Source organism: Ursus americanus, chromosome 22 (genome assembly GCF_024610735.1).
Source record: "Ursus americanus isolate L20-20 chromosome 22, mUrsAme1.1.p, whole genome shotgun sequence".
NCBI lineage: Eukaryota > Metazoa > Chordata > Mammalia > Carnivora > Ursidae > Ursus > Ursus americanus.
Window position 1 is genome coordinate 8,204,984 of NC_142148.1, and position 15,299 is coordinate 8,220,282.

General features: G+C 42.3%; 1 protein-coding gene across 8 annotated transcripts in view; it reads left to right on the forward strand.

The window, feature by feature from the left end:
- Positions 1 to 15,299, forward strand: part of BCAS1 (brain enriched myelin associated protein 1) — a 91,623-nt gene that overhangs the window by 50,366 nt on the left and 25,958 nt on the right. For 5 of the 8 annotated variants that reach the window (XM_087853482.1, XM_087853483.1, XM_045808444.2 and 2 more), the window contains exons 5-8: positions 1,674 to 1,832; positions 2,826 to 2,870; positions 5,309 to 5,443; positions 9,480 to 9,656. In XM_087853482.1, coding sequence (XP_087709608.1) covers positions 1,674 to 1,832; positions 2,826 to 2,870; positions 5,309 to 5,443; positions 9,480 to 9,656 — 516 coding nt within the window. The remainder of the gene's footprint in view (positions 1 to 1,673; positions 1,833 to 2,825; positions 2,871 to 5,308; positions 5,444 to 9,479; positions 9,657 to 15,299) is intronic. The other 3 variants (XM_087853479.1, XM_087853484.1, XM_087853485.1) reach the window with 1 other exon arrangement.

Consider the following 15,299-nt stretch of genomic DNA (forward strand, 5'->3'; position numbering starts at 1 on the left):
ATATCCACAGTACCAAAGGTTTAATGCTAGGAATATTTTTCGAAAGCACACTGAAACAGTAACTTTGTGCGAGTGCGAGCACCTGTGGGTATACCAGCACTCATCGGCTAGAAACAGAATTTTCAGCCATCCTTCTGTCTTAACAATGTGGATCTGAAATATACCTTGGATAAAAAAAAAAGAAAGTTCAACTCATATTAGAACCTGTTTTTAATTTTTTTTTAAGATTTTATTTATTTTTTGACAGAGAGAGAGAGAGCACAAACTGAGGGAGGGGCAGAGGGAGAGGGAGAAGCTGACTCCCCGCTGAGCAGGGAGCCGGATGCGGGACTCCATCCCAGGACCCAGAGATCATGACCTGAGCCCAAAGCAGACACTTCACCGACTGAGCCACCCAGGCGCCCCTAGAAACCTGTTTTTTAAAAGAGCGTCTCTTCCAACACAGAACAGTTTTTGTCTGGAATTAGCTGGAAAACCTAACAGGTTTGTTACCGCTGTGGCTTTTAGCTGCTTTTAGTTTTACAAATTTCCAGATCTTTATGGGGCATTTCACAAGAAGCACCTCTCCATTTAGAAAGAGTGCTGGGGCTGAGGGAACCCTGTGGGATGCATGCGTTATTATTACCTTTTCAAATATTCATCAAAATGTGTTTTTGTATTTTTATAGCCCTTCCACAAAAGCCCCATTTTTAATGCAGACTATTCTGGTCTGGCCTCTGGCATTCGGCGAGTCTTGTGTACATAACCCATGTGCCAAGTGAGCGCCGAGGAGAGCAGGGGTATAGAAACTCAGAGAAGGGAATACATGGGTGCTGTGGACGGCAGGACCCAGAAAGACGTCAGTGGAGAATGGATGCGTTTGAAGTAACCTGGCTTAGCCCAGGGTCATGGGCGTAGAGCTGGGGAAAGGAGTACAGGTTTGGAATGCTTCCTACCCTCCTGCATGAGTTAGGGGAGAAAATCAGTCCCTATATCACATCCCTTGCACCAATAAGCTCCCAGATCCCCAAAACGGAGTTGTTATTTTAAAACATCATACTTCTAGGGACACCTGGGCGGCTCAGTCAGTTGAGCATCCGACTCTTGATTTCGGCTCAGGTCACGATCTCGGAGTGGTGAGTTCGAGCCCCACACTGGGCTCTGCGCTCAGCAGGGAGTCTGCTTGAAATTCTCTGCTCATGCTCTCTCTCTCTCTCTTTAAAGTGGGTCAATAAATCTTTAAAAAAACAGTCAGTTACTTTTAAAAAGTTGATATGATCCACGCTGTGGGGATTGTGGGAAGTCAAATGGAGGCATCTCTGGGGATAATGTACAGATCATTAGACCAGGTGACCATAAAGTTGGGGAATATTGGCATCATGCACAACCTCTTTGTAGAATTGGGAGAAAAGGGGTTTTGTTTGGGAGGCAACGTGCACTGCTATGTTTGTTACCCTCTGGCTCCAAACAATGTCCCTCCGACTGGCTGCAAATGCTGAATAGCTTAGAAAGCAGAGGAGGGGAAGGAAGAGTGAGCGACTCTGATAAGCTCCTGATTGTTCTGCACACCCGTGGGCAGAAGAAGTATGGCTGGAATTAGGGGGCAAGGGAGAAAGGGGTGCGAAGCAAAAGCTATTACTGTGAGAGTCCACATTCAACCAGTGGCGATGGTGAAAACTCTGTTTTACACCTAGGACATAGCGGACAGCAAGGGGAAGGAAGGACAAGAGATCCCCACTGAGAGTTGCTCTGTTCCTGGGGACCCAGAAGAACTGGAGACTGCAAAGGAGGACCCTGAGACCACGAATACAACCGAGAATAATAATTCCATCATGAGCTTCTTTAAAACTCTGGTGAGTGGTTGCCGCCCCTTCTTTCCTTGGTCCTATTGCTCAAAAGTTGTGTTAATTCTGCGAATAATATGTGCTTGTCATTGTATTCGATGGGAGATCATGATGGAGCAGCTGGAACATTGGAGAACAGGGATGAGATGTGCTTTGCAAGGGAATTGGGTCACATCAAACTTTCAGTGAGGGAGTCCCCAGAGCCGGGAACTGTGGTACAAACAGCAGGTGCCCAAACTGGGTGACATGAGCTGGGTTGGATTGCAACTCTCCTGCAGCCCCATGTCTTATGGTCATTGATCATACACATAATCGGAAAAAAGCCCCTTGAGTTGTTGACCTATCAAAGCAGTTTTGCCATTCAGATAGCAAATAAAACTGTAGAAATCACTTCCTATCTTGTTCCATCGACATCTACCATGTTAACGACAAAGAGGCAGGGACCCATGTCCTCTAATACTTGCTTGTCTCTGGCTCCTCATGGCAGCCCCAGCCTGGCCCACGCCAGACCTGCGAGAGGGCTGAATGAATGAATGAATCAATGAATGCATAATCAAACGGCCAGCTCCAAGTGTGTTTGGGTTCATTCCAAAGCCTAAGACTAGCCTCAAAAGGTAAAAACAAGTCAACAGAATAGGCCACAAACACCAAACGGGTGTGCATTTGTTTGCATTAGTGGTAGAAGTGATGGAAAGTCTGTGGCCTTCCAGAAGACGATATTGAATGTGGTCAAGCTCTTCGTGAATGTATAAGGTTCTGATGCATTTCAGTATAAAACATTAATTTTTTTAAACTCTTTTATACCTAGAAATTATCCAAAAGTCCTTGGCTTTCTACTGAACTTGGTAGAATGCTTCTGTACTGAAAAGGACTTCTCATTACTTTCTTTACCTGCGGAGTGAAGTCCATCACCCACCCCCCCAAAACAATGTCTCTATGAAATCAAATCACCCTAAAGGGCTAGCTATGATTTTTAATATTTGGTTTTCTTAAACTTTTAAGGTTTCACCTAGCAAAGCTGAAACAAAAAAAGATCTGGAAGACACGGTAGGTAGTTTGAAATATGTTCATGTTTGGGTTTGTGTATGGGATTGGATTTCGATTTGTATCTGCTGCTTTGTTTCTTGAATTGTGTGTGTGTGTGTACTTATATACATGTGATATATAATATATATAATGTGTATAAATATTATATAATATATAAATATATATTACAAATATTATATATAATTATATTATATATATATTTAGCCATTTAATAGTGCTGTTAGATTGTCTTTAAAGTGTTTTAATGAAAATTTTAGTGGAAAGCTTGAAATATTTGCTAACTCTGGATAATTAATGTCACAGTCACCAATTTCTTATATAAAATAAGAACAGAATACTAATAACCATATATCATGTTAGTCTTTTTAATTGTGTGTGGAGAGACCCAGGGGATATGGGAATATAGTACAAATTGGCCACTGGAAATGAGAAAGAGGTGAGATGCAATTTAAAGTGGACGTAAACCGCTCTGTTTTTGGTTTTTAAAAAATATGTTCCTTGTTTTTTATGTAATTTAGAAAAAAATAAATCTCCACCATGAAGGCAATAGTTCGGTGAAATGAAATAGTCACCATTGGACACTTGCCAAGGGAAGACATGGTTAGAGTTAGGATGCCCTAGAGAGCCTAAATTTTTTCACTGTCATCCTAGAGATCCAACCAATTCCCCTCAAAATAAATTTTATTTGGAACAACTACTTTCTAGAGATGTTTTCCTTTACACTTGACAGAACTGATTATCCCTAATGGAACACATGGTTTAACTTTCACGGGAATCGTGAGGAAAGTTTAACTTGGTGACGGATAAGTGTCTTGCGTCCTTCTTTTGATAACTGAGAGTGCTTTGAAAGACCCTGGGACCCAATAAATGGCTTGGCCAGCCCGAAACATCTGTTACCAATATTTGAAGGGGCCAGGTTGGGAAAAGGATCCTAGAATTTATCTCAAGACCTGAGTTTGAGCTCCAGCCTGCTATGTGGTAGCTGTGTGATGGGATCCCAAGCTATCTGAATCCAAATCCCAACATCTGTAAAACTGGAACAATAAAAATTCTGTCTCCCCACCCCAGCCTTGAAGGAAGGTGTGACAATGCCTGGTAAACCGTGGAACTCTATTCAAATGTAGGTGATCGTTGTTTCCATAATCACTGCAAGATGTATTGAATGCTATGATGACATTTGTAGTGTATCAATTGTTTCTTCTAGAATGTTCTTCTTCCATTAGAAAATAATATTTACCTGAGGTATCTACATGCGTTTTCCTATAAAATTAGTCCTTTGCTATAAGGCAGCTCGGGTCAAGTTCAATGAATAGTTGGATCCAAATGTTTCTCTTTCGATTCTGTGTCTTGCATTGTTGAAAGTCACACAGTCAGCACAATAGGCTATAAATAGTGGGGTATGTGGGTGTGTTGTGTGGCTTCCCAAGTGACCTGATGCGCCCATTCTCTTCAGCTGCTCATACACCAGGACTCTTCCCCTCCAGAATGTGGCCCCAACTGCACGTACCTAGTTGATAAAATCTCGCTAGCCTGCCCAGAGAGGTCAGGGTCATTGCTAATGGAGCTGAGTCTCCGGAGACGGTTTTGTGAATGTAGGTTGTCTATGACACAAACCGACCTCTTTCCACAAACCTGTGTTTTTAACATCCTTTCTACCAAAGTTCTTGGATTCTTGCTTTTGAAACATCTACACTGTTTTTCCATCTTCCCATTTGGCCCGGACAATTCTGAGACTCCACGCGCCGTGCAAAATCCCCCGCCATTTGTGACTTGAGTGGACAATTCTGAATGGTTGTCACTGGGCTGTTGCAGTTCCAGTCTCCCCTGACTTTGGCTCAGTGGACTGGCGCACAGTAGACACTTCTCTTGCCTGGGAGATCTGCCCATCTAGAAGTCAGTTGAAATTTTTGCAAATGATACCGCTTCCCTGAAGTTTCTAATCCTGAATAAAAGATGGGTTGGAGAAAGAAAGCCACTCAAGGCAGTGCTTGTCTTGACTCCAGGATGTAAAAATAAACTGTTCGTTTTCATGTATCTTTTCCTTTCCCATGTGACAAGAATATTTAGACCTTTAAAACTATGTTATCTTTTTTTTTCATCTAAATATTTTGCATCATATAGACAGAGCTTAAATATCCTGTCATTGTCTTTAGCAAATGGATTTAGGTTAATCTGGGTCATTTAAATAGGTCGCCCTGTTGAAAATCAACAGGTACTTGAAATGGTCTGGGAATCTACTGGGTAGCAAATTGTCTTTGAGAGTTTAAAAAAGATGAACGTTCACATGATGGGAACGTTGTGGTTGGGGGATGGGGGTAATATACCAGCAGTTAATCGTCAAAGTGTGTCAATGCACTTAAAAACGACAGGCCGAAAAAAAAAAACAAGGATTTTGTTTAAAAACAAAGTTCTAAGCTGTGACTGCTGTTGCCCGAAAGGCATCCAAAGCAGAAAGTGTCTGTGATGGCCAAGCTGGACGGAAGACCTGTGAGAACCAAGCTAAAGGCACCAAGAAAAAGCACCTGCATAGCCCCAGGCTAGGATTCGCATTTAGAAAATTCTTTAGGCATAAGGTCTGTATCTTGTTAAATTAGAAAGGAAAAAAAAAGAAGAAGAGGAACCCTGGTCTTCACCATGTGTAACGTGGCTGTCCTGGGTCCCCTCAGCTCTCCTGCAGGGAAGACAGCCTTGTGTGGCTGGGATCCTGAAAGGGAATTAAAAATGACGTGAATCAAATTTCAATGATTCTTCTAAGTCTCTGTAATTATACAGAAGCATCTGACCAGTTTCTTCCTAGTGTGGACCAGGGTTCTGAAATTATCCTTCTAACTCAGTGTTGCCCAAATGTCGAAGTGTGCATACCATTTTCATCGTTTTTGTCAGATATAGTATTAGCTGGTTGATCTTTTTACATGAAAAAGGGCTCATTTCCTATTTAAAGGTATCTTTAAAGAAAACTTCATATTACATGATACGTGGAAATATCGAGTCATTTTTCATAAAGAGGTAACCATGAATATGGCTAATAAAATTGCATTCTAGCTACCTTGTTTGTGTCAATCAAAGGCCTTTCTAGCTTTATTAAAATACAATTTGCCAGCAATAGAAAAATGTTAAAGATGTACCAGCACCAGACGAAGCACCCCCCCAACGATGTTCTTAGAAAGATTAGAAGAGAGTTGGGGGGGAGAAAAAAGTATTTTCTCCATTTTCATGTTTTTTTAATGTTTTATCTCTGCATGACCTAAAATTACCTGGATGCCACCAATGGTATGCTTCCTACGCTTTGGGAAATACTCTTCTAACCTCAAGAAAATAATTTCATCTTTCTGTGGTCTGTTCCATCCCTTCTCAGTCTTAACTAAGCTCATACTAAACCCAGATCAAAGCCCAAGCACAAGAAAACAATGAATGAAGCCAGAGCAATTTCTAGCTCCATGTCCTTGGGAAGGGAGGACAGCACAGAAGTCACTTGTGGAGATTTCACTCTTTGAATGTCTAAGAAGACACCAGTGTTTGTCTGAAACCAGCAGTTAAGATCCCTGAATTGGGCCAGCATGCTTGGACATTTGTTTAAAATATCAGCCATTCTCCACTAAGTTGAATGCATTTATGAAAAAAAAACTTGCCCAGCTGGATGTTATAGCCCCAGGATTGTGTATGCAAATAAAATCTCCATAGAAAGATCTCCTGGCTGAATCTGTATTTGCATAAGCAAACTGTGTTATGAAGCCACCCTTTAATTTCCATACAGGCTTATTTTGTTTTGGAAAGACGGAGGGGGTGGAGGGATAGAGATTGCAGTGGGGGAGGGTTGGAGATGAAAAAGGGGTGCTACTGTGCGTGGGAGACCATTTGGTAACTGCTAGTGAAATGTGTCATAGACCTCGCGCAGAGAAATCCCCCTCAATTCCCACTTGTGGCTTCTGAGAGTCAGGGGCCTTGAAAGTTTACAAAGTGTATGACTTTCCCCTCTTCTAGCTGCATTTCAGGCAGCATTCATTCCATCCACAGCTAAGTTTCATGCCTCCAGAATCTCTTTCCTCCACAAAAAGGGGACCACCCACGTTCCATAATCCTAAAGTCTCCCGCAGATCACTGGCCTCCCATCCTGCCACTGAGTTGCATTTGGGGCGAAGATAGGATTCAGAGGAAATACTAGGAAGAAGAAGAAGCCCCCTTCTCTGGACTTTAAGGAGATAATTCCCAAATGTTCTCGGTTCTCGTTTATGCTGCAGTTCGGTGGGGCTTCTTGGCTTTTACCTCTTTTTTCTTCATTTATGATTCTGTCATCCAAAAAGATAGGAAAATAGGGCCACTAACACGGACCAGACAGACTGTTGCCTGGTTAGAGAAGGTGTGCCGCTCATCCTCAATTTCGTTGTAACCTAGGACAGAAAAGAGGAAAGTCAAGCAAATTCAGGGATAAAAATGTCATCATCCAGTTTTGCAACTCAAGAGAAAAAAATGCAATGGTGACCGATTGGGATCAACTCCTAGATTCTTGTCTCTGTATCTCAATTTCTCTTACTATAAAAAGAATTTTGTTAAAAAAAATTTTTTTTCTTATGTAAAAAAGTGGGGGAGTCCTAAAATTAATAAGTGAAATAAGCTTATTGTTCTAACTAGCGTGTCAGCTTTCCTTTGCTGAACTGGGATCTTTTTCTCTTGGCTCAATCACAGGCTATGCTTCAGAATCAAACTTTCTCACATGTTCTTCAAACACTGAACATGAAACGTGCACGCAAGGCCAGGCATTGTTTTAGAATTTTTATTTATTTATTTTTTTGCCATGTCCAAAAATGCTCGTCTCCCCACTCAGGTTTTCCCGATGCCCACCCTCTCTGCAGGGCAGCTAAAATATTAGTAGCCGGTCATGTAATTCCTAAGCTCTGCCCCATATTCATTGTTTTCTACTTCTCAGTGTAATGTTTACATCTAACTAACCCCTCCCCTCTCCCACACCCAAATGTGAAACAAGTGAACACTTGTGAAGGAAGAAGGTAAGGTCATCTGATATGCAATCTCCAAATCTAATATGTTAGAATTTCATGGGTAGGGTTGCCAGATAAAATATAGACACTCGGTTAAATTCAAATTTCAGATAAACAGTAAATAATTTTTTAGTATAAATCTGTCCCAGGCAATTCTAGGGATATACATTCTTATGCTTCAAAATTATTCTTCATTGGTCTAAAATTCACATTAATAGGGTATCTTATATTCTTATTACTGAGAGTATTGGCTAACTCTGACAACCCTATCCATGAGATTGACTCCAAAATCACGGAGTTTTTGTAATCGCTTCCAGAATGCAGACAGAGTATTAATACTCAGTTGATGCTGGCAGAACACCATCTGGGCACTTTTTTGGGAGGTGAAGAGGTGGATGGGCTGGGAGGAAAGACTGTGGGTAGTCTGTGGCTCCACAGCCCACTGAGGAGGGGGAGGGTGGGTAGAAACATAACATGGCAGGATCCTCTGTAGGCATTTCTCTCTGGTCCTTTCTATGCAATTGTTTTGTTATTTATTTAATGCCCATTTCATGGCAGATACTGGGCCTTATGGGAGCTACGGATGTTATGACATCCAAGGCAATGGCTCTTACTCTCCAAGCTCATGGTCTGGGCAGGGAGATGCGTATTCAACAAATAATGACACAAACATATTACAGTTAAATTATTCTATGTATAATGGAGTTATCTCCTTGTAATGTTTTTCAAGAGTCTCTGGCTATTTTCTCAGGGCAAAGAGAAGAGGATTGCCCATTTCCCAATGAAACTGATGAATGTGGATGTGTTTCTCAGCCTTTTTGTCATTATCCCCTTCCCAATGTGAAGCTTTTTTAGATATTTTCTCCCTGGATGGGTACAATAGCACAGGGAGTGGGGAGACCTTGGCTTGCTGGAGGGGGTGGAGTATAAAGCAGGAGGTAAGAGCTTGGGTTTGGGTATCAGATTCCCTAGATTTCAGTGTCAACTCTGTCCCCTTATTAGTGTAGTCGTGGGAAAGTTATTTAATCACCTGGGACCGAAATTTCCCTCTCTGTAAAATGAACATAATAATCAGTTCCTTCCTCACAGAACTCTTGTCAAAACATTCACTTGTTTAGAACAGTGCCTGGCACTGGTATCTTTGTGATGATTAAATCAAAGTGAAAAGTTGGAAATGATGTCCCTTATGTTTATTTTAACCTCCTTTAATTTCACATCTGGATTAGTAAAATAGTGCACGTTTATAATCTAAGCAAACACGCATGTATTGGCGGTGTACGCTCAAACTGTTTTTACTGATGGGAACATCATCAAAACGATTTGAAGACCGATGGCCTTGATATAAACAAACGTTCTCCCAGGAAAGTGCCTCTTACCAGCACCCTGATTCCTAATGACTTACATGAACATGATATGTTCTTTTGCAAAAGGAAACTATCTTGACTTTTTCCAAAATTTTAACACCAATGCACATTCACAATGAATCTTTGCAAGCACAGAAAACTATAACAAAGAAAATTAACACGTGTAACCCCAGCCTATGCTTATTAAAAAAGAGATCTTTCACTTTTAAAATCCTGGAATCGTTCTCATTTTTTTTTTTTTAACTCTGTAGGGTGCTGAAAAGTCGCCTGCCACTTCATCTGACGTCAAGTCCGACAAAGCGAACTTTATATCCCAGGAGACCGGAGGGGCAGCCAAGAACCCTACATCCACCGACACTGCAAAGGAAGCTGCCAAGGAAAAGGGGGGACCCACCTCTCTGCCTCTGAGCAAACTGTTCTGGAAGAAGGTAAGCCCTATTTTCAAGATTTGCAGAGTGGTTGTGGCTAGGGCGGCTGGAGAAATTATTTCAATTGGGCTAATCCGTGTACTCACCAAGTACAGAGTTTATTTTTCTTCCCCAAAATGACTCAACTAGTCATTGAGTTGAAGATTTGTCATTTACTCCTGGGAAGAATGAAGCGCCTATGGTGTTAGGAGCGTGTGTTTCATGGGAAAGAAAAGGTAATAAACAAGTAGATTTTTTCATTCTTGGAGTTACTCTGGTTCATGACAGACAGTTGTGGTATTTCGTGATTTCATTTTCTTTCCAAACTGGCTTAGTACTCTGGCTTCCTCCTGGATTCCTCTGAGCACCGTCCCCGCCAGCAAGCTGAACCACCTCTGGGCTCCCTCTCTCTTTCGCCAGCAAGATATAATCAGTCATTATGAACCATTAAGGCTCCCTCTCCTTTTGGAAAACCAAGGTGTCCACCATTCACCACCAGGGCGAGCCACACTGCGCTCTGTGATAGGAGCATTCAAAACATTGTCTAATTTTTTTCCCTCTAGAATGGCGGTGGTGCACAAGGGAGTGCGGTGGGTGGGGCTGAGTCAGTCGCGAGCTAGTCCTTGATCATCATTGCTGAGCATACCCCAGCTGCCACACATGTTTAGAGCTCTTGCCTCTTTTAAACGTGGCCAAAAGATGAGCAAGACATTGTGGGTGAGAGAGTTGAATATAATTCATAGAGCTGAAAAAAAATTGAATTAGTACTTTCATCAAAACCTCCGTGCCACTTAGCACGCAGCGCAAGACTGGTGATAAATACAGATGCCCCTACGGTGTTCGTTTAATTCTTTGGTCCAGAATCCAGCTGGATTTCTGGAACTCTTTTCTGTTGGCTTTCTGTTGTACAGAAATCTTCCTTCTGGGCTCTGCCCAGAACACAGACTCAAGTACTTAACCAAAACTTTGGGTGATGTCATTTGGCATTCTGTTCTAATCCTCCTTCCTTCCCAACCACCAATTACTTATTTTTAAAAACCTTTTATCAGCAATATAACGTAGGAAAATTTCCCAAGTGAATCACATGTGCATATTGGTGGCGAGGCAGATGACTTAGCCAACCCATATTCAAACGTCATTTATTTTAAAAATTACATTTATTTAAATTGCATTAGAAAAAATGAGCTAGCACATTAAACTCAAGATTTAATATATATTTTGCCAAAGGTGAGACTATCTATATTCAGTTTAAAAAGTAATCCACTTAAAAGGAAAGTGTCACATAATGGATGGTATTGATCTTAAGTACATAATCATAAATTTGGATCCTCTAAAGAGGGACACTGCTATGGAATTGATGTGCAATAGATTTATTGGAGGAAAACACCGTGAAGGATAAAGGGGAGGGGACAAGAGTAGGTAGAGAGAGGCGTCAGGCCACATGAGGGTCTGACACGGCAGAAGGGAGAGAGGGAAAGAAGGAGGAGAAGGTTGGAAAAGCCACAGATTAAAGGTGGTGCTGAGCCAATGGCGAATCCCAGAGCAGAGCTCGCCCACGGGGAGTTCCGTGTGGAGCAAGAACGGCCCAGTACCCTGCTGTGCTCAGTCATTGCCTGGCAGCAGGCAGCAAGAGCGTGGTCTCAGCATTAACTCTAGCGGATGCCGAGGAAGTGCGGGTCAGGGGCTGTCCTTCCAGCAGGGAAATCTGAGCAGCACACGCCGTAGCCACCACAGATGGTACACAAAACGTGGCCAAAACCATATAGGAGGCTGACAAATGACTCAAGTTTGAGCAACACTTACGAAAGGGTTAAAAGTTTGGCATCGGACAGATGAGACTCGATGAACTGCCTCAGTTTTCTAATTTGTAAAATGTAAATAATCACAGTACCTCATCATAGAAATGAAGACTCGATGACATCATGCCTACAAAACCCTTGACACCGGGCCTAGCACAAAAGTGGCCAATGAATGGTCCTTCCGACCTATGTCATTTATGTCCTGTGTGCTTGGGAGCATGGACACACTAACCAGGCCCACTTCTTCGTTTCTCCACGCCCAACAGTTAGGGAAGCTTCTAAGCTACTAAGCCTCAAATACTCCATCTGCCCTTATCTTTGGCATATATTGGTCTCTAAGGCGTATATTGGTTCCTCTTTGAAATTCAAGCTATTTCCATTGAGAAAAAAAGACAAGACCACTTGATGTTCTTCCCCCAATGGTCAGATTTCATAGAGTTCAGTCTCACTGGTTTTTTTTTTTTTCCTTTTTCACCATTATCTGGCTTTATTTCCTTAGCAGATTATAAAAATAATAAAGAGAAGCAAAAACCCAAATCACCCATAAATCTTTCTTTTCCTTCTTCCACCCGATCAGAAAGAACCGCTCTCTATGGAAGTAGATAGGGATGATTCACACAAGCGAATACTCTTCACAGGAGTATTTTCAGTCTCCTTTGTGCTGAGGTTTTTTTTTTTTTTTTTTTTTTTGGTTTTCTGTTGTTGTTGTTGTTTTGGGTTTTGGTGCCAAATGCTTTGTGCTAAGGTGTTGAAAAGATAGCAAAGAGATTGCTGTCCTTTTGTAGCTTACATTCTCAAGGGGGGACTTATGTGCTTGTCGAAAACAAAATGAAAACCTTCGTTTTCTTTAAATTAGATAAGCTTTGGTGATAAACTCACTGTTGTAAAAATTTTGAAAAACAAAGAGAAATGCCTGAAAATTTTGATCTTTCCACTAACCCAAGTTCTTTTTCTTCTCCTCATTTAACTGGGAAGCTTTTAAACAAACTGACCTTGAACTGTATACATCTACAATATGAACATCAGAAATAAAAATTTCCCCCTAACAAGCTGTGGTTATGAAATTAGAAGTTATTTTTATCTATACTCTTGATTGCTGAAGTTGTTCTTATTATAAAACAAAAATAACACGAATATCCTTTGAGAAAATTAATTTCAAATGATGGTGTGTATTTGTCCCAAAAATGCTTAAAATCCAGTTACCTGGACTCTACCTATGTCCCTTATTGTTGTGGGTTCTTTGGGGTACCATTTGCTCTATGACCTCACAACAGTTACTCACCCTGTTTGAGTTTCTTTTTCTTCATCTGTTGAAGGAAAGGGTTGGAATAGACGATCTTGAAAAATTCTGTTACGCAGCAAGTCTTGCATAACAGACAGAATCAGAAAGATTGGACCGCATAGCCTTGGACAAATTGCTGGCCCCCTCAAAGACTCTGTTTTCTTTTGTGTAAATAGGGACACATTTCTCCCACCGCGTTGTTACGCCAATCCACTAACTGTACCCAGAGAGATCCTCAGACATAGTAAGTGCTCAACGAACAGTTTCATCCTTTTTTCAGGAACCAACAGTTGCTGGGTCTGATTAAATATCCATGTGTGGCGTCAGGTGCCAACAGCACCCAAGGCACAAAACGAGTCTAAGACTCAATTATATCACTATCGAAACACCTGAAGTCCATTTGGAGGAACAAGGTGGATACACAGGCCTACACGTGCAAGTGTATAGGCGTGCGTGTGCGTGTGCGTGCGCACAATTTGTAAACGATACATTTGGAATATCTTCAAAATAGCATTTTCCTGCTTTCCTTTGGACGACAGAAATGACGCCGTGGAAAAGAACAGGCTCCCTGAAGCCAGAGAGACACATCATCCAATCTCAGCTCCGACAGCTACTGGCTGTTTGGACGGGAGCAGGTCACTTAAACCCTGCATGCCTTGCTTTCCTCAGCTCTGGAAGCAGGCAGTGACACCCACCTTTCGTGATTATTGGGAGGACGGAGTGGGAAAATGAATGCAAAGTGACGGGCCCCGTTTCCAAACCAAGGATGTTGCAATCCAGTGTTCGTGTGTGGGGTGCAGGTTAGAGATGCTATGGGTGTTTAGAAAAGGTAGCAGTCGGGGTAGGTCCAAAAAGACTAAGAGAACTTTAAAAATCCTCTGAATCATCTGAGTTACTTGTTTCAAGTCCAGATTCCTGTATTTGATCCCAGAATCCCTGGGAATCCTGGTTAAGAAAGTCTGGCATATGGCCGGACCATTCTGGAAGCACTTGAAAGGTGGGCTGAAATGTCTAGGCTTGAGGAAAGGTCTTAGGGCCACTATGAAAGCCATGAACTCAGAACAGCTGTCACATGATCTAAATGGTGCTTCCGGAAGACCCGCTAGCAACGGGATATCTGTTGGCTTAAGTGCTACCATGTGACAATATTTTAAAGAAACATTCTTTTTTGAATGTGCTCTTCAAAGGACAGGAACCCTTGCTACGCAAGTTTATAGTGATGCATTTCAGGGGCTGTGTTTAGGTCCTTATTCTCAGCAATATAAATGCCCAAACAGGATCCTTCAGTTTCAAACTGGGTTTGTTGTTGTTATCGTGAATGAGGCCGGACAGTTTGTAGGCTCAGCAGAGAACAGCCAGATGTCCCGTGCGTCGACGAAGATCAGAAGTTTCTGGATTCGAGATCTCAATGGGAATCCCGCCCTCTGTGTGTTTCCTGATTAGCCCCACACCGGATTAGGTTCTTCTGACTGGAGAGCTTGAGAACCCAATAAACACCTTTCGGTCTGCAGATGTGGGACTTGAACTTGAAAATCCTCTCTGGTCTACTTTGAAGTGAGCTGTTCCATCCACTGTGCAAGTGTTGTTCTCGTCTCCGAGATTTCCCTCCCGGACATATTTCCACTGTGGAAGAATCAAGTCGTCTGCTCTCCATCTGAGAGCTGATCTATCACACGGGATTCGCCAGGAGTGGAGAAGAGCGGACTGCAATCTTGTGCCCCTGGTTCCTCTGCTTGTCGGCTTTCTACAAGGTGGGAGACATAGGAGAAAAGGAAGAAGCTGCCCGAGGCCTTCATTTGTCATCGTGTGTTGAGCATGGAAAGCACGCTGGGTGCTGGTACACATGACATGTGAGATCCAGGCTGGGCTCGAAGAACGGGTTCAACGGAAATACTATTGATGAATGGTCCGAGCTGAAAATCTCATCTAGAGAGAAAGCAAACCTGGTCGTGGAGAGAGAAGCTCACACAGTTACTAAAAAATGTGTTTCTGACCCTTGAAATCATCACGGCAGGGGGAAAACTTGGCTCTTAGAACCGTTTCCACCACTTCTAGCTGTACCACCTTGAACGAGCGACTTCACCTCCCTGTATCTCCATTTCTTGCTGTGTAAATGAGGGTCCCCATCCTTACAGCTCGCCGCCGCCTTGCAATGTCTACGCAGGTATACAACCCATTTGCACAATGCAGAAGACGTATTTATGAATGTTGATTCCTTTCTCCCCTCCTACTGCATGTTTTAAAGGTAAAAATAAACACAGGACTTGGAACAGAATGAATGTGAGGAAGAGCTCCTAGCCTGGAATCCAGAAGAGATGGTCTATGAACACCCTAAAATTATTTACAAAATATTTTGTTTGTGTTTATTTTTCTGGGGAGAGAGTCCAGATCTGTCAAGCGAGTTGAGTCTCAAAGAGGTCTGTAAACACCACCACCCCTTGCCAAATTTAAGAACAAACGCAAAGATGATCTCCAAAGTTGAAGCTTAGCAAACTGATGTGATGATGGTGGCATGGACCTTTGATAGCGTTGGGCCAACTCCTCTCCTAATTTGAGGCAGGACTGTGAATGCCAGGATTACTG